This window comes from Squalius cephalus (genome assembly GCF_949319135.1).
Source record: "Squalius cephalus genome assembly, chromosome: 25".
NCBI classification, from domain to species: domain Eukaryota; kingdom Metazoa; phylum Chordata; class Actinopteri; order Cypriniformes; family Leuciscidae; genus Squalius; species Squalius cephalus.
Window position 1 is genome coordinate 30,144,226 of NC_137146.1, and position 25,586 is coordinate 30,169,811.

Sequence of the window (25,586 nt, forward strand, 5' to 3'; positions counted from 1 at the left end):
ATGAAACATCCAGCAAAGGACAACACTAGACAAAGAACATGATCAGCATCTCTTCTCTGATGATGTGGGCGGGGCTATAACCTGTCACTCACATGAGATCAGCCAATAGCAAACCACAACCATCCAATCAACTCCCCACAGACACAATCAAGCCCTTTTTTATTCTTCCATGGAACATAAAAGAAGATATTTTAAGGAATGCCTGAACTGTTTTCTTACATACAATGAAAGTCAATGGGGTCCAAAACAATACTGGATGCGGGTCCCTCTGGACTGAAACACTGCAATCCGGGAAACAGAGTTTTGAGTTGGGAATGCCTCATTTATCACCCTCTCGGATCAGTGTTGGGTTTAGGCCAGCCTTTGCTTGTCCATCTGGATCTGGGCATCAGTTTTGTACTGTCGTGCTGTGCTCGTTCTTGTGCTGCCGTTATCATGCCCTCAATCCCGCTGTTTCCCAATGCTAGAACTTCCCAATGTCAAACACCTCTGGTTTTTGTAGAGTTTGTGAGAAATATCCCTTACAGCTTGATATATACAAGCTGAATATTTAATGATTAAACCATAGCACATGATGAATTAGAGTATTTTGAAATTGAGTTAGTGTTTTTTGTTTTTTGGTAACACTTTACTATAAGGTCTTATTTATTAACATTAATTATTGCATTAACTAACATGAACTAGCAATGAGCTATATTTGTTGCCATATTTATTCGTCTTTGTTAATTTTAGTTAATAAAAATACAGCTGTTCATTGTTTGTTCATGTTAGTTTACAGTGCATGAAATTAACATCAACTAAGATTAATAAATGCTGTAGAAGTACTATTAATTTTTAGTTCACGTTAACTAAATTAGTTAACTAATGTTAACAAATATTGTAAAATATTGCCTTTTTTTCTACAAATGAATCCATGTTCTGAAAACATTTCGATAAAATTCCCATTAAGTTATAAAAACACTATTTCTGAGTTTAAAAAACGTTTCTTGGTTCGTTCTTTGTAACGTGAACGTTAAGGGAACATTTTATAATTTTGCAAAAAGTTCCAATGAAACATTTCGGGGAAAAAACAACATACATTTTTTTATTAACGTTACTGAACGTCGAGAGAACCTTGCCATAATGTGAGCTAATGTTATTTAACATTATTAGCTCTAATATTTAGAGCCATTTTTGAATTTGTAATAATGTAAATAGATAATTAAAATCAAACACATATAAATCAAGTATAATAACATTTAACGGCAGTTTTTAATCATATTTTCGACAGTTCAGAGCTCTCCTGAGCCTTTTCTGAAAGATTGCACAAACCCGTCCATGGTGTTCCATCATCCCCTGTTCAGAGAACAACAGCAGGGAACTGAGATGGTGCTTCATGACACACTATGACAGACAGTGAGGACATTCATTCACACACAACTAATTGGATTCTCTCAGCTTCTCTTCAAAACTCATGGCAACAGAACAAGACAGTAGAGGTGGACTTCAGTTCATCAACTGATCTCAACTCATTAGAGTCGTATAGTCATTAGTCCAGCTCCCCAATTAGGAGAAAGAACTACACACACACACTCACACACACTCTCTTGCTCTCAGTCCTTATTGTTTTGATAAGATCGGTTGCCGTGGTAACGGACACAGGTAAACACACCGGGGAGGCGAGAGCCTTCATTCATGATCACTGTCACACATGATGAAAATAATAGCATGAAAACTGCAAAAGGTTGAATTGTGGCTAGAAACCAAAGCGGCAAAGTAACGTAAGGCTCTGTAGGGATACAAAAGATATTAATAAAAACATAATATCTGTTATGCATACAATAAGATAAGACATAATCCAAAACACAATGCAATGTGTAGCACAGTACACTGCTTTTACAGACTGCTGTTGAATGCTGTGTGTGTGTGTGTGTGTGTGTGTGTGTGTGTGTGTGTGTGTGTGTGTGTGTGTGTGTGTGAATTGCATTCTGTTGCATAAAATTGTGCTAGATCTTAACTTTTCTAAAACCTTTTTTGGTTGTTGTTGCATTGACTTCTAACCAACTGGTTCCCAGGTGATTTTTAGTGAATGTATGTCAGTTCCACTCAAGTTCACACATATGTCATTTATCAATAAGTTTAACATTCAACTTTCGACTACTTTTAAAAATATATTCAATAGGCTTTAATTACATCACAGTTTAATTACATGCTTGTATAGTCAGATGCAGGTGGCATTAGAGGACCTTCTCATCCTAGAATTTGATTGGACAGAAATCTGTGTAGTGTAGGATTAGTCATCAATACTTTTGGTCCCGAGAGAAAGGCTGTGAAAGCATTTAAGTGAATTTAGCCAGTATTTATGAGAACATTAGCATATCCTGAATGTATATAATCCCAAAGTAAAAATAGAAAACGCTATTTCTTGGAGGAGCATGAAGGAGGAGGGAATGAAGGAGGGAAAGGGAGACGTAACGTCGACGTGACAACGTAATTGGGATCACTTCAGGGAGCCCTATCATCTTCAAGTGTCTACAGAACAAGCCAATGACCGTTGGTGTGCGTGAATCACGTCACGTCCGTTGTACGTGGCCCCCCAGCCGGTGGCAGAGGCGTCCGTGATGACCACAGAATGCCTGGACACTTGTTCTAGGGGAACACCTGCCCGCAGGAACGAAGAGTCCGACCACAAGCTGAGAGTTTGGCGACAGTGCGGGGTCACTTGGACCCGGCACGAGCAGCTCTACCACGCCCATCTCGGGACTCGATCGTGGAGCCAGTGTTGGAGCGGCCTCATATGAAGCAATCTGAGCGGCGTTACAGCGGCTGCAGATGCCATATGCCCCAGGAGCTGTTCTGCATCTGAGCGTGCTCACGCAGTTCAACACTGACTGGACACGGGCCTCGGTGAGGCGTGCTGTCATGTTGATCGAGTCCAACTCCATACCGAGAAAAGAGATCCTCTGCCCGGGGGTGAGTTTGCACTTTTCCCAGTTGACCCGAAGCCCTAGGTGGCTGAGGTGACTGAGCACCATGTCCCTGTGTTCGCACAACTGCTGTCTCGACTGGGCGAGGATAAGCCAGTCGTCAAGGTAGTTGAGGATACGAACACCACGCTCGCACATGGGAGCAATGGCTGCCTCCGCGACCTTGAGTGTGTCTGAGTGTGTGGCGCAACACGTACCTGCTTCCGTCGAAGGGCGAGTGTGCGGAGGCGTCAGTGTGTCAGGGACACAGCCACTGCTGCTCGCTGGCGATGAAAGAGGAGCCTGAGGGTGAATAAAAACAAAAGGAAATAAAAGATTCTCCGCCTGGCCCTCTATCGGGGGAAGGAGCGGTGTGTTCACCATCTCTTGAAGAGAGTCTGATCAGTCTGATCCACCTCTGGGTCGCCCGTCTTAGGGTCGTTTGCACCTTCGCTTGCCTCCTGGTTTGGCAGCGGCCTGGACAGGCGGGGTCGACTTCCTGCGGCTTGCTCCACGCTGAGATCTAGGTGGTTGCTGCTGCTGAGGTTTCGCGGGGGCGGAGGACGCTGCAGAAGGTCGACCTCGGTAACGAGCAGACGGAGGGTCTGTGGCCGGCGGACGGGTGGGGCCAGCAGCGGTCCTCCGGGGCAGGATGTGTCGGATGGCCTCCATCTGCTTCTGGGCGGCCAAGAACTGCTGGGCAAAGCTCTCGACCGTGTCGCCGAACAACCCAACCTGGGACAGAGGGGCATCCAGGAACCGATATTTATTGGTGTCCCTCATATCCGCCAGGTTGATCCAAAGCTGGCGCTCCTGGACCACCAAGGTGGACATCGCCTGACTGATGGATCGTGCTGTTTGCTGTTCCATCAGTCCGTCAGGCAAGGTCAGTTGCCGCACGGAGCTCCCCAGTTGAGCTCTGGGTCAGAACCACCCTCGTGCATGTCCATGAGCGCCTGGGCCTGGTGGACCTGCAACGCCATGGCATGCAGGGCGGAAGCAGCCTGTCCACAGGCTTTGTAAGCCTTCGCCGTGAGACCAGACGAAAACGTACAAGCCTTGGACGGGAGGCGTGGGTTCCCCCGCCAAGAGGAAGCGGACGCTGGACACAGCTGCATTGCAACGGCACGCTCCACCGGCAGGAGATCCACATACCCCTTAGCTGCCCCGCCATCGAGGTTGGTGAGGAGGGAGGAGCCCATAGGCCGTAGTCTGGCACTATACGGTGCCGACCATGACCTAGTGAGCTCCTGCACCTCCGGGAAGAAAGGCACCGTGGCCCCGAGAAACCAATCATCCAACCGAGAAGGTTCGGGACGTGGTGGAGGGTTCCACATCTCCAGAGGACTGAAGCTCCCCCTCCGATGCTGTGACTGACATCTGATCGTCAGGAGGAGCCCCAAAAGACACGACTGGTCGTTCATGAGAAGGACCAGCACGTTCTTTTGGAAGCTCCAGTGGTGGCCGCGTTTATGAGGCATGAGGGGCCCACGGAGATTGCCTCGGTGGGGAAGCCCTCACGGTAATTCTCAGATCACCCTGGCTAAGCGCCGAAGTAGGCCGATTCTGCGGTTCAGAATAGACACTAGATCAGGGCATAGGCGAGGGGACTGCACCTCCCGTGAGGTGCACCGCCCACCGAACCGACACAAGCTCTCGCTGTAAAAACAGCAGTTGCTGAACAAAGAAATGTTCGCGGCCACTCGCTGCACGCGCCGTCACACCAACACCGTTTAGAGAGTCTTTAACACACAGTAGCAGTCTGTAGAGTTCGGAGATGAACAGGAAGCTTGGCTCCGAAGTGAAAGACAATGTGTGCGTGCGCCCGCTTCCTGTTTATACCCGCGCTGCGGGGCGGGGGGCGGGGGGCGGGGCGCATGGCGCGATTCATGCACGCCAACAGTCATTGGCTCATTCTGTAGACACTCGAAGATGATAGGGCTCCCTGAAGTGATCCCAATTACATTGTCACGTCGACGTTACGTTGAACGTGAGGAACTGAAAGGGAACTTTTATTTTGATTGCAGAGAGTCAGTATAAATAGATTTATTATTTATAAAACCAAGTGAGCTACATATTCTTGATAAGTGTGCTTAAAATTAAAGCCATGTGGTTTTCACATGTTGTTATGGTGCAGTGACATTCAAACGTCCTTTTACTTTCTTTGCATCTTCCAGGTAACATTATCCTACTTTGTAAATCAATATATATATTTTTTTTTTTTCAATTAAAGTAAGCAGAATGGACTATAGCCTAATAAGCGGTGGATTCTCCCAATGAAGAGCTGTGTTAGTTTGAGGAGTATGAGACAGAAGCCTGCAGTGCTAATATCGCGCGTGTGTGTGTGCGTGCGTGCGTGCGTGTGTGTGTGTGTGTGTTCAGCAGCGGACTCGGTTGCTTGTCGCTCGAGCCGCAGCGGTGATACTGGCGCTGTTCTCTCTCTCTCTCCTCCGCGACGCGACACACACACACACACACACACGGAGCGCGAGCGCGCATCATCACGCTCGTGCTTCTGCTGTGAACATCCACGGTTTACTGCTATGAATCCTCCGTCCTGACGGCATTAACACACACACACACACACACTCCGAAATGCAGGAGCGGGTGAAGAGCCTCGGAGCGGCCGCGCTTCTGACACTGTGCGCGATCCTCGAGGTGAGTCCAACACACACACACACACACACACACACACACACACACACAACACACACTGCTGATACTGTGCGCGAACCTCGAGGTGAGTCGCGTCGCGCCGACGCACAACACGCACAACAAACGCTTCGCCATTTCAAATCGTTCTGTACGGATACACTTCATTATTTCTCTATTAGCCGCTGGCTGTTGCGTTGTTTACGGTGTTTTAAACACACCAGTAACGTTGAGCCTTTGTCTCTGTCCGCTCCTCCTACAGTAACACACAGTGTGTGTGTGTGTGTGTGTGTCATCATCATCATCATTCACAGATGCAGGAAATACTGTAAACATCACTGAGTTTGATCAGTTCACAGTCAGTGCAGATATCTGTGCTTTATACAACAACCCTGCAGTGTGTTAGAACTATTTTTGGGATTGTTTTAGTCTATGGCTTAGTTTTTCAGAGGCTAGATGAAATTAGAGTGTGTGTTATAATTGTATTCAGTTGATTACTATATTTGCGTTGGCCTCATATTAATTTTCACTGTTGGATCATCACATGCCTTTTACATAATACATTTGAGGGAAGTTATGGGTGGATGAGTGTAAAAATATGTATTTTTTAATGTTTTGTACTTTCAGGCAGTTCAAACGTCCCAATGCAATTTATTATTATGTGTATGTATACTGTATGTGTGTGTGTGTGTGTGTGTGTGTGTACCATTTTGCTATAGGTTGGATGTTTTTTCTTCAGATAACTTCCCCAACCTCTGATATGTACAGCATTTGCATTTCAAAGACTTGCGTAGCTGAGGCATTAAGCATCATCAGACCTTCTTACTGTACAGCCCTCCATGGCGTTTGCAGTTACAGTAATGGTATTTCACTTAATCTTTATACTGGCCTGTCAGAGAGGAGAGAGATACTTTGTCATTAGCACTTAGACGGGGATAAATCAATATGCCAGCTTATTCACTCATAAATTGTGTAACATCAGTTAAATGCAGAGAGGTTGATCATAAAGCTCTGATTCTTCATACTCATGCATGTAGTTTCTCAGTGCAATGATGTGTCTTTACAGCAGTATTGAGGGAACGACTCCCGAGATGAACACAACTTGAATATGCTGGTTTAATAGAGAGTTATGACACATCTGCACCTGCATCTGTTATGACTCATGTCCACTTATGCCACAGATATATAATCAGTGGAAGGCATTATGGGTAGTGCTATTGAAGCATTTGTTGTTAAAGGCGTATAATTGCAAGGAAGGAAAAAAAGAAGATATATATATATATATATATTTAAATGGTGACATATTATGCCCCTTTTCACAAGATGTAATATAAATCTCTGGTGTCCCCAGAATGTGTCTGTGAAATTTCAGCTCAAAATACCAGATCATTTATTATAGCTTGTCAAATTGGTCCCTTTTTGGATGTGAGCAAAAACACGCCGTTTTTGTGTGTCCCTTTAAATGCAAATGAGCTGTAGCTCCGCCTCCGTTCAGAAGAGGGAGGAGTCTTCACGCGAGCTTCAGAAACTCCGGCAATAACAGAACAGGCCAATCTCACTCATCCAGAATCCCAGTATAACCAGTAGCGAGTGCAGCCTTACGGAGAGACTCAGGAAGAGCTTCTGAATGTTAGCGGAGACATTTCTGTAGTTGTTGTGGAGTTACACTGATCATCTCATCATCATGTTGAACTTCTCCACAAGTGTCCACAGTTCCTGAGGTCTTTATAAGACAGCGGTGACATGTTCTGGTCAATAGTGTTCAGTGCTCGTCTGTGCGTTAGAACTGGTCTCTGTTGTCACTCGCAAAACTAAATGTCGACTGGTGTGTGTAAACGTGCAGATTAAGGGCCGGTAATATTATAATAAGATCCTCTTCAGATTTTCATGATATGAAAATGACAAAGAACCAAGAAACCAAAGACAGTCTCAAAATCACGCTTTGAAATCGCTGGTGTTTCTGACGTCACAAACTACCTTGTAACCAATCAGATCAACGTGTGATCGTCAACCAGTGGATCTCTGAACTGAGTGAGTGAGTGGAGGCGGGGCTCATTTGCATATTCATAGAACCACGCATACTAAATGAGGCGAGAGTATCGAGTTACATTCAAGATATTTTAAGGCATGAACATTTTTTTTTTCAAGGAAAAATGTTTAAATATGTCATTTTGGTGATCAAAGATGAGTTTTAAGGGATAAAATGATTGACTACAGGGGGACTTTAACTTAGTTCATGTTGATTTCAACGTAATACGTATTTAAAATGATTTCATCAACTTGTATAGTTGAACTTTCGGTCAAAGATTTCAACCATCTGATAAAAGCATTGTTTTATACTGTAGTCACTGTGGTTTCGCTCAAGTATCCGCGTGCGGCTGTGGTGCCGGCTCTGTTGAGGAACATCGATTCCCAGACGCTTCCTGTGAGACTGAGGAAAGGCTTTTAGGCTGTGGGATCAGTCAGGAGTGGACGGACAGCAGGAGTTTGATTCAGGCTTGTTGCATTGAATCTATATTTACCAGAGACAGGTTTCAGCCTGTAATGCTGGGGTTAGAGCTCAGTCCACACACATCTCCTCTCCTTCACTGAGGGTTCACTGAAGACTGTGTGTCTGAGAAGCTCTGCGGGAGTAAACAACTCCGTAAACAACCATTAACATTCAACCTGGAAAACTCTAGGATTTTCTGCTTGCGTCTCTTTAATTTCAGGTTTGTTTTTGAAAGCGATGACGTTACTGAAGGATGATGTTTGCGTACAAACATAAACAGTTTCTTGAAAAGGCGTGGAATTTACAGTATAGTTTATTTGATGTTTTTTACTATACAATAATACCCCATTAGTTATCATCAGTTAATGCATTGGCTATGACTTACAATACATTTTTAAAGCATTTATTAATTTTTGTAAATATAAGTACAAATAGAATTGTTCATTTTTTGTTAATGTTAATTAATCAATGTTTACAAATGAAGAGTTCCAATGCAAAACCTGTAAGTCCATCGACAGGTTTTCTATCAGGCTCCTTCGTTTAGGTTCAGTCATTTCACTTTAATGTCCATGAAAAGGTTATTATTCAGTTATTGAAATGCCTTATTTTCAAAAAATTGAATTTAAATCATTTATTGATTTTTGTTAATAGATTTGTTAATTTTTTGTTCATGTTAATTAATTAATGAATTAATGTTTGCAAAAACAACTTTTGATTTTTAAAATGTATTAGTAAATATTGAAATTAACATTGACATATTAAGAAATGCTGTAGAAGTATTTTCACTGTTAATGTTAACCAATGAGACCTTATTTTGTAAAATGTTAGTGTTTTGTTTATTATCTTCTCTGCGCTTCATATCTAGGATGTAAAAACACGGTATTGTTTCCAGTTGGACTTGCATAAGGGTCAATGACACTGAGTCCACGATAAGAAAAGAAAACATTCATATTAGTTTCATGTGGCTTTGAAAATTTAAGAAAAGTTCATGTAATGCCCCTATGACCGTCATGTGGTGTTACCATCAAGTAAAACGCAGTAAAATATTTTAATTTACATCTAGAATACATGTGAACGTCCACAACTTAATCATTATTTTCACAAGAAAAAGTTTAAAATATATTTTCCAGGGTAAAATGTGTTTTATTCAAATATCATGAATTATTAATGCATAAATATCATTATGACATTTTACAGCCTGAACTAACCTTGCCATATGAAAAGGTCAAATTATCCGATTATTGCCGTATGTGACTTTGTTTGGTCGCACCACATGAATTTAATTTTGCAGTTTACTGACTTGCATCCTCCTGTACACACGCATATACAGCGAAATATACTCTCAACTGCTTGATTATTCATATCGTTGCAAAATGTACCTATATTATCGCCAGCTTTAATCTGCTAAATGCAACTATAATGCACAAAGATATAAAAAGTTAACATGATTTTCTGTCAAGCTGCTTTGAAACAAATGTGAGTTGCAAGAAGTGCCATACAAATGTGTATTCATAATTGATATTCAGTAATATTATTAATTTGACTGACAGCATCGAATGAGAACAAAACTTGAGATGATGATGCGGCTTTAATTGAACCTGATTCACAACTGATGAACTCTACACAGTTACTGAACTGAACCGAATCAACACTGAACTGATATGAACTGAATAATGACTCTATTCCATAGAGCTGCTTATAGTTGAGTCCAATTTGTTTAAAAATGTACAAATTTTGCACCCTAACCCGTCACGGTTATTGAACTGAACCGAATCAACACTGAACTGATATGAACTGAATAATGAGCAGAAATTTTTAATTTGACTCTTATTTTATGAAGTCAGCCAATCAGTGAACAGCTTGATTTCTCAGTAGAATATGCATGAGCCGGCCGGTGAACAGACGTCCCTGTTCTGTGAGGAATTCCCACCCTCCACTTTAACTGGAACCATTACTAATGCTTTAATACAGCAGAGAGGAGTCGGCATTATGAGGTGCAGTGGGACTGGGACATAACCACCATTATCTCCTAAACCAGTAACCAAGATCCCATGGGATCCGCATCCCTGCTGGCCTCGCTCATGAATCTGCTGTTTCCCTCGCCAGGAGCAATTAGAGCATTTGCAATTCCTTGCATGTATGGTGTTTATTCCGCAGCAGTGAATGAGAAGCCTGGCAGGAGTCCCTTTGACATTGTTTCTCTGAACAAAATACACGACTCCAGCTTTGAACACACACACTCGCTCGGGGAACACACACACTCGCTCGGGGAACACACCGAGACAATCATTCTGCTCTCCCGCCAGATTTCCCTGGTGAGACGGACTTGAGCTGTGATTTGATTTAGTCTTAAAGCCAGGATCATTATGTGGTCGTGCTAAAGGACTTATCGCTTGATGACGCCCTAAATAGTGAACTTTCAGATCTTTGACAGACATTTCTCCGAATTATGGACTGTTGAGATCAGCCTATTTTCATTCAGTGGAATAATGTGTAGCATTATTTTATTTTTTTTATTTTATTTTCTCTGAGAGAATCAGACGGTATACCAATACATACATATTTAAATACTGAAAGTAGCAATGGTACCAACTTAACCTTTATTCAGCAGCATTCCAGTATCTCAGAAGCACTCCAAACAAATCACTCAAAACTCACAGCCAATCAGAAGAGAGTGTGGGCGGAGTCTCTCTGCAAGAGCACTCACAACCAAATCACTCAAAACTCATAGCCAATCAGAAGAGAGTGTGGGCGGAGTCTCTCTGCAAGTGCACTCACAATCAAATCAATCAAAACTCACAGCCAATCAGAAGAGAGTGTGGGCGGAGTCTCTCTGCAAGAGCACTCACAACCAAATCAATCAAAACTCACAGCCAATCAGAAGAGAGTGTGGGCGGAGTCTCTCTGCAAGCGCACTCACAACCAAATCACTCAAAACTCACAGCCAATCAGAAGAGAGTGTGGGCGGAGTCTCTCTGCAAGCGCACTCACAACCAAATCACTCAAAACTCACAGCCAATCAGAAGAGAGTGTGGGCGGAGTCTCTCTGCAAGCGCACTCACAATCAAATCAATCAAAACTCATAGCCAATCAGAAGAGAGTGTGGGCGGAGTCTCTCTGCAAGCGCACTCACAACCAAATCAAACAAAACTCACAGCCAATCAGAAGAGAGTGTGGGCGGAGTCTCTCTGCAAGAGCACTCACAACCAAATCACTCAAAACTCACAGCCAATCAGAAGAGAGTGTGGGCGGAGTCTCTCTGCAAGAGCACTCACAACCAAATCAATCAAAACTCACAGCCAATCAGAAGAGAGTGTGGGCGGAGTCTCTCTGCAAGCGCAATCACAACCAAATCAATTAAAACTCACAGCCAATCAGAAGAGAGTGTGGGCGGAGTCTCTGCAAGCGCACTCACAACCAAATCAATCAAAACTCATAGCCAATCAGAAGAGAGTGTGGGCGGAGTCTCTCTGAAAGAGCACTCACAACCAAATCAATCAAAACTCACAGCCAATCAGAAGAGAGTGTGGGCGGAGTCTCTCTGCAAGAGCACTCACAACCAAATCACTCAAAACTCACAGCCAATCAGAAGAGAGTGTGGGCGGAGTCTCTCTGCAAGTGCACTCACAATCAAATCAATCAAAACTCACAGCCAATCAGAAGAGAGTGTGGGCGGAGTCTCTCTGCAAGCGCACTCACAACCAAATCAATCAAAACTCATAGCCAATCAGAAGAGAGTGTGGGCGGAGTCTCTCTGCAAGTGCACTCACAATCAAATCAATCAAAACTCATAGCCAATCAGAAGAGAGTGTGGGCGGAGTCTCTCTGCAAGAGCACTCACAATCAAATCAATCAAAACTCACAGCCAATCAGAAGACAGTGTGGGCGGAGTCTCTCTGCAAGAGCACTCACAACCAAATCACTCAAAACACAGCCAATCAGAAGAGAGTGTGGGCGGAGTCTCTCTGCAAGAGCACTTACAACAAATTCAATCAAAACTCACAGCCAATCAGAAGAGAGTGTGGGCGGAGTCTCTCTGCAAGCGCACTGACAACCAAATCAATCAAAACTCACAGCCAATCAGAAGAGAGTGTGGGCGGAGTCTCTCTGCAAGAGCACTCACAACCAAATCACTCAAAACTCACAGCCAATAAGAAGAGAGTGTGGGCGGAGTCTCTCTGCAAGAGCACTCACAACCAAATCAATCAAAACTCACAGCCAATCAGAAGAGAGTGTGGGTGGAGTCTCTCTGCAAGCGCACTGCACTCGCAACCAAATCAATCAAAACTCACAGCCAATCAGAAGAGAGTGTGGGCGGAGTCTCTCTGCAAGCGCACTGACAACCAAATCAATCAAAACTCACAGCCAATAAGAAGAGAGTGTGGGCGGAGTCTCTCTGCAAGAGCACTCACAACCAAATCACTCAAAACACAGCCAATCAGAAGAGAGTGTGGGCGGAGTCTCTCTGCAAGCGCACTCACAACCAAATCACTCAAAACTCACAGCCAATCAGAAGAGAGTGTGGGCGGAGTCTCTCTGCAAGAGCACTCACAACCAAATCACTCAAAACTCATAGCCAATCAGAAGAGAGTGTGGGCGGAGTCTCTCTGCAAGCGCACTCTCAACCAAATCAAACAAAACTCACAGCCAATCAGAAGAGAGTGTGGGCGGAGTCTCTCTGCAAGAGCACTCACAACCAAATCACTCAAAACTCACAGCCAATCAGAAGAGAGTGTGGGCGGAGTCTCTCTGCAAGAGCACTCACAACCAAATCAATCAAAACTCACAGCCAATCAGAAGAGAGTGTGGGCGGAGTCTCTCTGCAAGCGCACTCACAACCAAATCAATCAAAACTCATAGCCAATCAGAAGAGAGTGTGGGCGGAGTCTCTCTGCAAGTGCACTCACAATCAAATCAATCAAAACTCATAGCCAATCAGAAGAGAGTGTGGGCGGAGTCTCTCTGCAAGAGCACTCACAATCAAATCAATCAAAACTCACAGCCAATCAGAAGAGAGTGTGGGCGGAGTCTCTCTGCAAGAGCACTCACAACCAAATCACTCAAAACACAGCCAATCAGAAGAGAGTGTGGGCGGAGTCTCTCTGCAAGAGCACTTACAACAAATTCAATCAAAACTCACAGCCAATCAGAAGAGAGTGTGGGCGGAGTCTCTCTGCAAGCGCACTGACAACCAAATCAATCAAAACTCACAGCCAATCAGAAGAGAGTGTGGGCGGAGTCTCTCTGCAAGAGCACTCACAACCAAATCACTCAAAACTCACAGCCAATCAGAAGAGAGTGTGGGCGGAGTCTCTCTGCAAGAGCACTCACAACCAAATCAATCAAAACTCACAGCCAATCAGAAGAGAGTGTGGGCGGAGTCTCTCTGCAAGCGCACTCACAACCAAATCAATCAAAACTCACAGCCAATCAGAAGAGAGTGTGGGCGGAGTCTCTCTGCAAGCGCACTGCACTCAGATAAGCACATAGTCAAATTCATAAATATTACGACTGAAATAATATTTGTCATAGAATACACTTGTTTGTTCACAGTTTTAATGTTCTTCTTTCCTTTGTTTATTTTCCAAATCTGAGGATTATCAGATTATCAGGACCTGAGGTTCTCATTGCCACAGTTCGTGTGTTGTGTTTCAGAAATAGAAAGCGTCTGTATAACAGATCTGGTCAGGACGTAAACTCTGATTAGCATGCTAACGAAACCGTGCGGTGGCGTCGGGTTGAATCTGTCCTGCTGTATCAGCATCATACTCCGTTTTTAAAATGTATTTCTAAGGTGTATGCAACATTTCACATCCATTATTCATCATTACGTAAGTTCCCAGTAAAGCGATGTTGTTGTTGAAGTGAAAGGTCTCGTCTGACCCTGGGTTAATTACCCGTCTGTGACCTTTCTCTCTCGCTTCACTAATGCACACACACACACACACACACACACACACACACACACACACACACGCATTGATCCCTCGGGCAAATCAAGCCATTACTCTGATTGGTAAACCTTTTGTCTTCCCTGAAACCGAAAGCAATCTTAGGGTTGTATAAAACATCTGATCTATCAGCATGAAGTCTGGTGCACTCTGGCCAGATCTGCTCTCGGAGACCTGAGGAGACATCCGTTACGCCAGTGTGAAGCTAATGTCATCAGCTGAGTGCTTATCAGCACAGAAACACCACAAATCAGTGGAGCGCAGCAATGCAGGGTTCAGGACAGTGTTTATTACGCTACTGTTGCAAACAGCCTGTTCTCAGAAGTGCATGAGCACTGATCCTGGGTCAGAGTGTAGAGGCCGTCATCAGCTGAGCTCCTTCTGAAGAGCGTGGGACTGAAGTAAAGCGTCTCCCGGCTTCAGATATGGCATTCGTCACCGTTTGCTTGTCTAATGCATATTCATTAGGCAAACACTCAGATGTGCACTGTAAACCGTCTGTAAACTTTGACTCCGCTACTCTCCACAGTGTTACTCACTGCATGACTAATGCGAAAGTGTTCACGCCCGCGAGGGAAACTCTTCTACGGGCACTGTCCACAGATACAGTAAACAGGCCTGGACTCTCGGCGTCACTAGTGGAACAGGGCGTTTCCAGCCGCTGCTCCAGCCAAAGATACCAGATGAGCTGCTTTATTTAGTTTTTATATGTTTTAGTCATTTTTTTTATAGAGTTTAACCTGAATTTGATTGTTCAATAAACATCAACATTATATGTTATTATTATATATAAAATGTTTGTCATAATCACAGCTTTTATCATTTGTAAATATTAAAAAAATTATCTAAAAATAAAAAAAAATCTGAAGTAGCAAATTTAGCCTAGTTACTGCTAGCTATTGACTAAATATAACTAATTATTAATAATAACTTATTTTCCATAATTGTTTTTGTTGATTTTTTATTATTAATATTACAATAACTTAAGTGTTTTACATTTACTCCTGGCACTTTTTGGTCATGTTAAAGTGAAGGCAGGTTTGCTGAATAATAACAGGATTGAATCATTGAATTTGATGAATACAGCCACTACAATATATTCTAAAATGCGATAATTTACTTGAAGGGTCCAAATGATGCTGAACATTTATTAGGTTATAATTAAAATAATTATGGTCAATATTATGGCATTTTGTATGATTTTAATTGTGGGATGCAGTTGAGAAAGTCGAGACTTTTTATAGGCCAAAATCACAATTTTAAAGGGAAACAGACATTTTAATTTAAGTTTAAAGAGTTTAAAACTAGCTGTTTTCCATGGTATGTTATATATGTACACCAAAGTGTACCCTATTTATCCAGCCTTCAGTGTCACGTGATCCTTCAGAAATCGATGCTCAAGAAACATTTATTATCAATGTTGGAAACAGTTGCTATTTTTGTAGAAACGATGAGACATTTTTCATGAATCTGATGGACAAAAAGTTCGAAAGGACAGCTTTTTTTTTTTGTCACAAAGTGTTTATTTCTTTAAAAAATAATGATGATCCCAAACTTTTAAATAGCAGTATATAGTTTTTGTATTTTTATATTATTATATATTTTTCATTTTATATTATGTATTTGTGTTTTTTTTTAATATTCATTCTTATATAACCGTGTGGAAAGGATGCTGATGCTGATAGAAAAACATGTTTAGAAGGTGCTGATCATTTTCTGCCTGGATTAGTTCCTTCAGCCCATAATGCAGTGCGTAATTCAACATACAGCTCTGAAAAACCGGCACACTGAGGCCTGTGTTTCTGGATGAGTGTAGGAGTGAGAGACGGCGTGAGATCCAGAGCTGACCCGCGTCTGTTCAGTCTGTGGTGCTTTTCCTTCAGGAATATTATACATTTGTCCATTATACCTTTTAAATGCTGAAATTCTGGTTATACATTTCAGGAAGGTTTGATCATCACAAGTTTTTGCAGTGTTGAACGCTTCTTCTAGACTTTCATATTGTCTTCGCAAAATGTCTCTCAACATTTATTTTGGGGAATCAATGCACAAAAAAGTTGAAACCAGTGCAATATTCTACATTAATACGAATAGGAGTTGTTTATTCACACTTGGAGTTATTTTCCTGCTTGAATGTTGATTATTCTCCTCATATTCTCCATTGTTGCGGCTCCTCTCTTCCCAGTCTGTCAGTAACGCTCTGTTTACTTCCTGTCTCTATGAAGCCCCTCCTTCTGAAAAGCACACTGTGCTCTGATTGGTCGGCTGGAGCAGTGTGTTGCGGTTGGTTGAGTGTAATAATCAAATCGCATAATTCCCCACTATATAGCAGTATAGGCAAAAAACAAGATGTCCAAATAATAAAAGTATGTACACAATTTAATTGATTTACCCAGGATGTGGTAGATTTTTTTAAATAATAATAATTTTGTAACATTTTCAGAACATCGTCTACATATAATTTATAATAGTCAATTATAGGTATCTTAATTTTTATTATTTTCTTGTCTTTTTTGCAGTGCATAGAAGCAAAGAAGTATTGCTGGTATTTTGAAGGAGGATACCCCATCTATTTCATGTAAGTAAATCACTTTTATTCTCAAACTTTCTTACCTGTCATGTAACCAATCAGATCAACGTGTGATCGTCAACGAGAGGATCTCTTAGCTGAGTGAGTGAGTGAGTGGAGGCGGGGCTCATTTGCATATTCATAAAGCCGCGCATACTAAATGAGGCAAGGGTGTCGAGTTACATTCAAGATATTTTAAGGCACGAAGACATTATTCTTCAAGGAAAATGTTTAAATATGTCATTTTGGTGAGTTTTAAGGGATAAAATTATTGGTTATAACAAAACAGTGGTTTTGTTCAACTCTCGTATTTTATTAACATTCACTCAGCGCTCCGCAATCACCGTGCATCAGCTCCACAGATCTCATTATGCCAGAGAATCTGACATTCGCTCCACTTAATCCTGCCATCTGTCAAGCGGAGTGCACTAACACCACAGTCCCTGTCTCTCGGCGGCCATCTTCGAGACGGCCGTCTCAGCCCTGCGTCAGGACTGCAGATTCTCCAAAGCTGTTCAAGATTACAACGGTTGAAATCACCAATGAAATCCAACAGCGACTGTCTCATAAATGTTCTTTCTAAATCCTCAAAACGTGATGAAAACCTGCGTTTCTCAGGCTAGAGCAGCAGCTGATGTGATGCGATGACTTCAGCAGTCAGCGATTGGCTGTTTTATTTAGGAGGCGGGGCTTATTCCGCCATATTGGCGTTATGAACGTTCTCCCGTTCAGAGTAACACGAGTGCACCGTCTTTAAGTGTATGTATACCTGTACGTCTGCTGGCCTCAAATATATACCTCATTTTAGTAATATTGATATATTAATATTTATCATAATATTTTAGCTTTTATTGTTATAAGTTCAAAAATGACAAAAAATAGTAAATATAACAAAAGCACATTTATTATATTTTTTATAAAGCGATCTTTGATACACAGACACGAACAGAACAGGGAAAACAGCAAGACGTGCTGTTCAAAACTTGCTTTCTCATGTCAAACACAAACGATACTTTGAAGAATGTTCATGCTGCACTTTCTGTGTAGTGTGTGTTTGGTTGTTGTGTAGTGTGTGTTGGTGTAGTGTTACACATTTCCTTTGGAAAACCTCTTGTTTTGCTAGTGTAGTTGGTCGACACAAAATGCTGACCTTTACATGTGACACTTTGATATTAGGTTTTACAGTGTGAGAAATGATCCTCGTTGAGCGTGACTGGTTTTGTGTGTGTGTGTGTGTGTGTGTGTGTGTGTGTGTGTGTTAACTGTCATGGTTCCATCGACTCTTTCAACACAAGAGCTCAGACTGACGCGATCGCTCGTATCTCGATATCATCGCCAGACTTCACTGACTGGAGTCCTCGTCTGAAACGTGTATTATGAAAAGCGCTATTCAAATAAATGTGTTGAATTGAATTGAATTTGAATCCGGACGGGAACTGTTTCTCATGGGGTCGTACGGTATTATCATCGTTTACCGGGTTGGTCTGTGATTTTATTCCCGTCCGAATCCAGAATGTCAGTGTTTTTCTCCCAGCACACGTGTAAAAATCCCCGGCCGAATCTCCGACGTCTGAATCCACATCTCTGAGTTTACAAAAAGAAATCACTTCAAAATTCACTGTTTAAATCAGTTTTGATGCACTAATGCTACGTTTTTCTAAATGTCATAATCATTTGTTAACAAACAAGTATTCATTAGCTCAGTAAGCTCATTGTTTCTGCATTCAATTATTACGTTGTTTAAATTAATACATTTTTAGCTAACTGTGATTTCTGAAATGCATAACTCAGACTGATAACAGATCACTGTAAACTGTAATGTGGACTCATGTATTTTCTGTAAAGCTGCTTTGAAATGATGTGTATTATGAAAAGCGCTATTCAAATAAATGTGAATTGAATTGAATTGAATTTGATCCCTGCCGTGCACCGTACGTGCGATAACTATTGCGCTTCACTGTAATTTACACGCATTATTTTAAAGATGTACACTTTTATTACTGAAATGCTGGAAAGTGTTTAGAAGAGCAATATTTGATCACCTCAGCGAACAAAAAGGAGAAAGAGAAAAAAACACATACATTTTAAATGGGCCGTTATGACAGCAATGATACAATTTTAAATACGTAGGCTATTATGCACAACATTAAAAACACAAACCAGCATCTTTATTATTATCTCATGTAAAGAAGAAGCTGCATTAACTTGTTTCTGATCATTTCCATATTTTTAAAATGACTTCCTTTTGAGATAAAATGCAACCATTTTGAATATAGCGTACGTGCGTCTAGCTTCCTATTTAATTTTTTATTTTATTTTAAATTTTAATTATAAATTGAACATTTCCTATTATAAAATTAAATACAAATGTATTCGTATTATTCCAAGCATGTGACATTTCATTCACAGCAGACATGAGTTTCATCACTGAGGTTATTTTACAGACGTCCACATGAGAATAGGGCTTAGGATCGGGTTATGTTTCATACTCATCTGAATCAGTCGGTCGTACAATTCATTTATTCAAAATGCAATTCATACAATACAATGACTTGAATGGACTCGGGTTTCTCCGAGTCGTTGTTTGGCGTTCAGTGTGGATTCCTGTTCTCTGGGCTCCCTGTTTTCCTGGCTGTAGTTTTCTTTGGATTATTAATAAACCCCTGAACATAGATCCTCATCTTCCCAGCATTCCCACGTTACAGAACCAAAGAAAACACAAGTGTAACAATCCCGGGAACAATCAGTGACATGTAAAAACTACAAAAGGACTACAAAGATGGCCGACAGAACAGGAAACAGGAAGTATAAGTAAAGTCCAGGGACAAACACAGAGAAGATGAAGCGTTCTGGGGATTCAGAGTGTGTTTTCCTCCAGAGAGTTTGTCTCGTCTTCATACTGGTGAAGAGCTGTACTCAGCGCTGGTCGTGTTCGATTGGCCAGATCAAGGCTTTGACCCAGACTTTATCTGTGGGATTTTCTGCACTGATTGTAGAGGGGAAAATCTGCAGAAGGGATTCAAGCTAAACTGAGAGCTATGAAGTCACTGGCTGAAACTATTTTTAAAGTAGTAACTTCATGAATGACAGATGTTCCAGTTCAGCAGAAATCTGCGGTGCGTGTGAATGACTGATGAGTACGGAGAGATCGCAGAGATGAATCTTCCCTGCGCTCCGGCTTATGCTCCGGCTGGGGTTTCTCTGAGGAAGTGTCGGAACAGAGAGAGATGAGGGATCTGAGGATCTGCAGCGTCCCGCTTTACAGTAAATATACATGAGTGAATAAATGATTTGATGGCAACATATAAATCAAGATTATCAAGATTTAGCTGGATCAACCTAGAAATATTGCAGACGATTTAGATTTGAGAGAATGGATTATTGTTCCAGTCTTCAGTGTCACATGATCCCTCAGAAATCACTCTAATATGAAGATTTGATGCTCAAGAAACATTTATGATTATTATCAGTGTTAAAAATAGCTTCATGTCTTTGTGGAAACCGTCATACATTTAATTTTCCAGAATTCTCTGATGAATAAAAAATGTTCAAAAGAGCAGCATTTATTTGAAATATAAACATAAATGTCTTTGCTGATCAATTTAATGTATCAAAGTATTAATAAATAAAATCTTTGAATCACGATCATGGTTGATCTCTCTGGTGTTTGATATGACGTCATATTAACCTGGTTGATGTTGAAAGTTTTGTCTTGCTACTGATTTACTTTTATTTGATGTCTTGTATTTTATTGTACAGATTTCTGCTGTGCGCCTGTTTGTTGCCACTGAGGTGTGGTTGTGACTGTTGTTCATCACTGCTGTAATGGTGATGATCATGCGCTCTAGCCTCTGGTTCCCTCATCAACGGCCCATTAGTTATGCTAATATAATGAAGCCGCTCTAATGGGGCTCATTCATTTCCTGCGACCTCGCGGCTCGGTTCAGTGTGTGGCACAGCTTGCTCTCCGTCTGCGTTACTGGAGAAAATAAAGACAGCTAGCAGTCTGATGCTGTTCCCCATGAGACAGAGCTTTCTCAGGGCACACAGTATAAGGTAGAATACAGGATTCGACTCTACATGAGCTGGGCTTTTAGGCGCTTTGATTAGCGAGTCTCGGTCATTAGCAGATGCTGTTGAGCTGAAGCTCTTGGCAAAATGTGCTTTGGTCCGTACAGTCTTCTTATTCTGTCACGTTGAAGAGCTTTCATCATTAATCCCTGTTGGAGCTCTCCTCGCCCGTCACGGGACTCAATACACACTCATCAAACCTTCATTACATATCCCAGACAGGACCATGGTGTCGGCCCAGATCCGGCCCGCATGAGGAGTCCACGTGTACCAGCCGAGCCGGATCTGGGCCGACACCATGGTCCTGTCTGGGATCAGATCAGCACAGATGAGCCTTCAGCGCCCTGTCACACACTCGACGCAATGCAGCGCCGGGCGCCACGCAAGTGTGTTTCGCTAAGTACGCAGTTTTCATTTCTCGTCCTGCGCCGCTTGTTTAAATAGCGAATGCATTAGCGCTCATCTGTGGCCCATGGGCTGCTCATTATCATGTGAAGAGACATCGCTGTGAACAGAGCTGTTTTTGAGGAGGTAAAAAGGGTGTTGTTTTACACAACCATTGAGGAATTTTATCCTCAATGGTTGTAAGTATGTTACAACATAATTGCCGAGTTCACGCGTGTAGGTTTAGTTACCTATGATCATGCGCGTGAACTCGACAATCGATTACTTTGGACTTCAACCGAAAACAGGATGTAAACACAGGTATTTGCGCTGGCTTAAATAACATCATTTTTATACATATCTTTCACATCTACTGCAGTCAGATTGACCCGCGTTCACTCAGAAGGAATCACTCACATGACCTGTGCACTTGTAATGACACATCAAGGATGTTAAGAGGCTAAAAGCAGGTTTAAAACTTGCCCCATTGAAGTCAACAGGGTGCAAATTTTAAAAATAGGATAACACGGTGTAGGCAACACCGATTTCTGTCGTTGTTCTCTGTATTGACAGCACTCCAAATGTACCAAAAAATGAGCTCAATGTTAAAATTGACCGGTGTTCTCCTTTAACCTCGCACACACACACACACACACACACACACACAGCTTTAACCTCGCACACGAGCAGATCCATTTCCTCGCTAGAGAAGCGTTCAGTTTTTACGCTTGCTAATTCTGGCATGTAAATAGCGAATCCGCCATGGCGGACGAGACTCTGAATGGTTTATTACATGTTACGCCCAAAACACACCCATTACTCATTAAGAGAAAAGAGACAGAACACACCCTTTATTCATTACGAGAATAGAGACGACCCTTTTAGTTCATGCGCCGGGAGCGCCGACATGCGCTCAGATCGTTAAATAGGCCCTCTGTCTCTCACTTCACATGCACAGTTTCAGATTGCTCTGATATTCAGCCAGAAGGTGTGTGTTATTCAGCCAGAAGGTGTGTGTTGTGCTCTTTAGAAAAGCTCAGACACTTGTAATAAAATACTGCTAGTTTCAGCCGGACAACAAAAGAAATAGGCTCATTAAAAGTTGATGTCACAGATCAGCTGGTCTAAATTTGCGTTGGGTAAAACCTGAGAACTGATGATATATTTTCAGGAGGAGACTGAGAATGAAAGTAAACTACAGTGAAATATACAGTAAACGGCCGGCGTCGGCAGCAGTGCTCATTGTGTAGATCCTCATGAGAACAGATTTAAGAGTAAATCCACCGTTCTTACTAGAGTAACACAGAGACAGCCACTATATCTCAGTGTGTTAGAGATTCACATTCCTCTGTTTCTACAGGCCGTACCGGTGTTGGGTTTGTTCCCGATCACAGATGCTCAAGGCAGCTTGGACAGGGGTTAATTGAGAGAATCTGAATAATTAATGCTTCTTGGCCTATTTCGTATTTCAGGTAATATCTGCATGCAACGGCAGCACATTCTTGAATAAATAATGCTCTGGTACGTCGGGAAGACAACAGAAAACAGAACATCATTCAGATTAGCATTCAGTTAACATGAAGGAATAACAGAGCAGTGGCAAGGGGGAATATAGCCGGTCAGTCTTGATTGTTAATTGGTTGTTGGTTTCATCAACAATCGTCAAATTTACTAGGACTGGGGGATATGACGATATAAATATGTTGGTATTGATTTTTGTGTGTGTGTCCCTTTAAATGCAAATGAGCTTTAGCCCCGCCTCCGTTCAGAAGAGGGCGGAGTCTTTACACGAGCTTCAGAAACTCCGGCAATAACAGAACAGGCCAATCTCCCTCATCCAGAATCCCAGTATAACCAGTAGCGAGTGCAGCCTTACGGAGAGACTCAGGAAGAGCTTCTGAATGTTAGTGGAGACATTTCTGTAGTTGTTGTGGAGTTACACTGATCATCTCATCATCATGTTTAACTCCTCCACAAGTGTCCACAGTTCCTGAGGTCTTTATAAGACAGCGGTGACATGTTCTGGTCAATAGTGTTCAGTGCTCGTCTGTGCTCAACCACAGAACAGCTTCAGGCTCTGCTGGATCTTCATCAGTGTGTTAGAACTGGTCTCTGTTGGCGCGTGTGGAACCAAATGTCGCTGGTGTGTGTAAACGTGCAGAGTAAGGGCCGGTGATATTATAATAAGATCCTCTTCATACGTCAGTAGGAGAGCGAAATCTGATCGGCTTATTTTATAACATGCTTGCAGAGAAAGACTCACCAGAACACAGTTACTGGGTTTCACTTTTCAGGTTTTCTGTGTTGGTAGAAGCACCGGACCCGATTACAGCACTTACACACGGGAAAGTCAGATTTTCATGATATGTCCCCTTTAAGTCTTTCTATATGGTTTATATCCCTGTATGTAAATATATCCATGCAGGTTTTAGTAGGCAGGAGTTATTGACACATTGGAGTGATAAAGAAACCTGGATGAATGAGGAATAAAGAGCGGGACGTGCTGATGCTGAGAGTTGTTTAAAGTGCAGTACGCCACAGAAGATAACTCATATTCACTGTTCAGACTCTGACAAGCAGCTTTCTTTGCACAACTAGACGAATCTGAGTACTCATGTAAAGATGTATGTCTTGAGTAAAGGTAAACAGATGGAAGAATCAGTGACACCAGCCTAATCAACCTGTCTGTCATTAATGTTAATCTAACAACAAAAGACAGAAAATCACTTTTGTAGCTTTAATAAATATCACTGTGCATTTAATTCATACAGCGAAGACTATGCAGTGTTTTATTTTACATCTGATTACTTTATTCAATTTCTGTATTATTTCTTACTTCAGTTAGATAGACCTGAAAAAACGATTTAATTTCAATCTTTGTTCTATTGTATTTATTTGTCATTTGTTAGTATTTTAGTATTAACTGTTTTCTTGTCTTCAGTAATTGCTTGAGAACTTTTTACTTGCATTAGTTAATAGTTTTTGCTGTGCTATTAAACCTGGTATTGAGAATAGTGTAATTTCACTGGTATCACTTGAGTCCGTAACAACCTTTCCAGGAAAAACAAAAACAAAAAAACGTGATAAATATTGTTACTGTGAAAATGACTCATATTGTGATATTAGATTTTGGTCATATGGTCCATCCCGACTCCTTGCTGTAGCCGGAAAGTTCCCACAGTTCGCTCGCGAGAACTCTTCTGAAACCTAACATTTCAATTATTTTTTCCACACAGTATTTGCTATTTTATTTTGATGGTCTATTTGAGGTATTTATATTCCCTGAAGGAGATAAATCATGGTCTATTGGTCATTATCTGCTACTAAAACATGAACTGATTAACATAAACTCACTTTTAATCGCCCCTCATTATAACACATTTACAAAATGAGAATCCCTGTTCAACACTTGGGTCTCTTCATCTGTCATTCCTTCACTTCCCAGTGCATATACATGCTTTTATTAAAGAAGAATTGTGATGTCAATCAGGAGACTGAACCACATCATGTATGTAATACAGCAGGAGATGTTGTGGAAAAGAAACTTTACACGAATGCTTCCATCATTAGTTAAAATCCCACAAGCACATCTGATGTTCTTTGATGGTTCATCTCGCAAAATATGAGTATTCTGTGAATCAGTGGATGTATTTTCATTCCAGTTTCCCGCTGCTTCGTTCATCACTGTTCGTGTTTTCCGTGAGGAAGATCACTAGTGCAGTGAAATGATCCGATGTGTGTTTTGACGTGTGGATGTTCTGGTCCACAGATGCCGCTCGTATGAAGACTGCTGTGGGACTCGCTGTTGCGTTCGGGCTCTGTCCATACAGAGGCTCTGGTACTTCTGGTGAGAACGCCCTTTTACTCTGCTTTTCTACCGTTTAATATCTCTCTTTAAAATAAAGGTTATCGGCATCAATAGTTCCACAAAGAACCTTTAACATCCATGGAATTTTTCCATTCCACAAAAGATTCTTCAGATTATTCAAATGTTCTTCACACTTAAAAAAAAAAAAAACTTTTAAATATGGCGTTATATGTGTGCCTCAATCCTGAGCGAGTAATTGTAAGTTTTGAGCACAGAACTATATTTTGCAAGCACATTACATTATATTTTGAACAGAAATTAACAATCGCAAAAAAAAAAATTCGTTTGAGCAAAGAAAAAACGATTCCGTGCTCAATAAATGTATTTGCTTGTTTGCTATTATCCATATTAACGTGCAATAATAACCCCTCTCACGCAGTTTACTCAGGTGCTCTCTCACAAACTTATTCTCTGCGCTCCTGTCAAGTCCCCCTCTCTCTCTCTCAACCTCTTAATTTTGTGCTCGCTCAACTCTTGACACACAGGCTCGCTCAACTTGCAACAGCGTTACTAGTGTGCCACAAAATCAACCAATCGGAAAATTAAAGGTCAATTGTGATTGGCTGTTGGTCTCCAATCAGATCGCTAGTAGAACCAAAGCCCGTCTTGTAGAACTATCCATAGATATCCATATATCCATATATAATCCTTTATT

The 25,586-nt window shown here is 41.7% G+C and overlaps 1 protein-coding gene across 1 annotated transcript in view; it reads left to right on the forward strand.

Moving 5' to 3' along the window:
* Positions 1 to 5,329: 5,329 nt before the first annotated feature.
* The window catches only part of vopp1b (VOPP1 WW domain binding protein b), a 31,576-nt gene continuing 11,319 nt past the window's right edge, over positions 5,330 to 25,586 (forward strand). Inside the window, exons 1-3 of the mRNA XM_079863180.1 lie at positions 5,330 to 5,603; positions 16,559 to 16,617; positions 24,833 to 24,910. Of these exons, the coding sequence (XP_079719306.1) occupies positions 5,541 to 5,603; positions 16,559 to 16,617; positions 24,833 to 24,910 (200 nt within the window). The 5' untranslated portion in view covers positions 5,330 to 5,540. The remainder of the gene's footprint in view (positions 5,604 to 16,558; positions 16,618 to 24,832; positions 24,911 to 25,586) is intronic.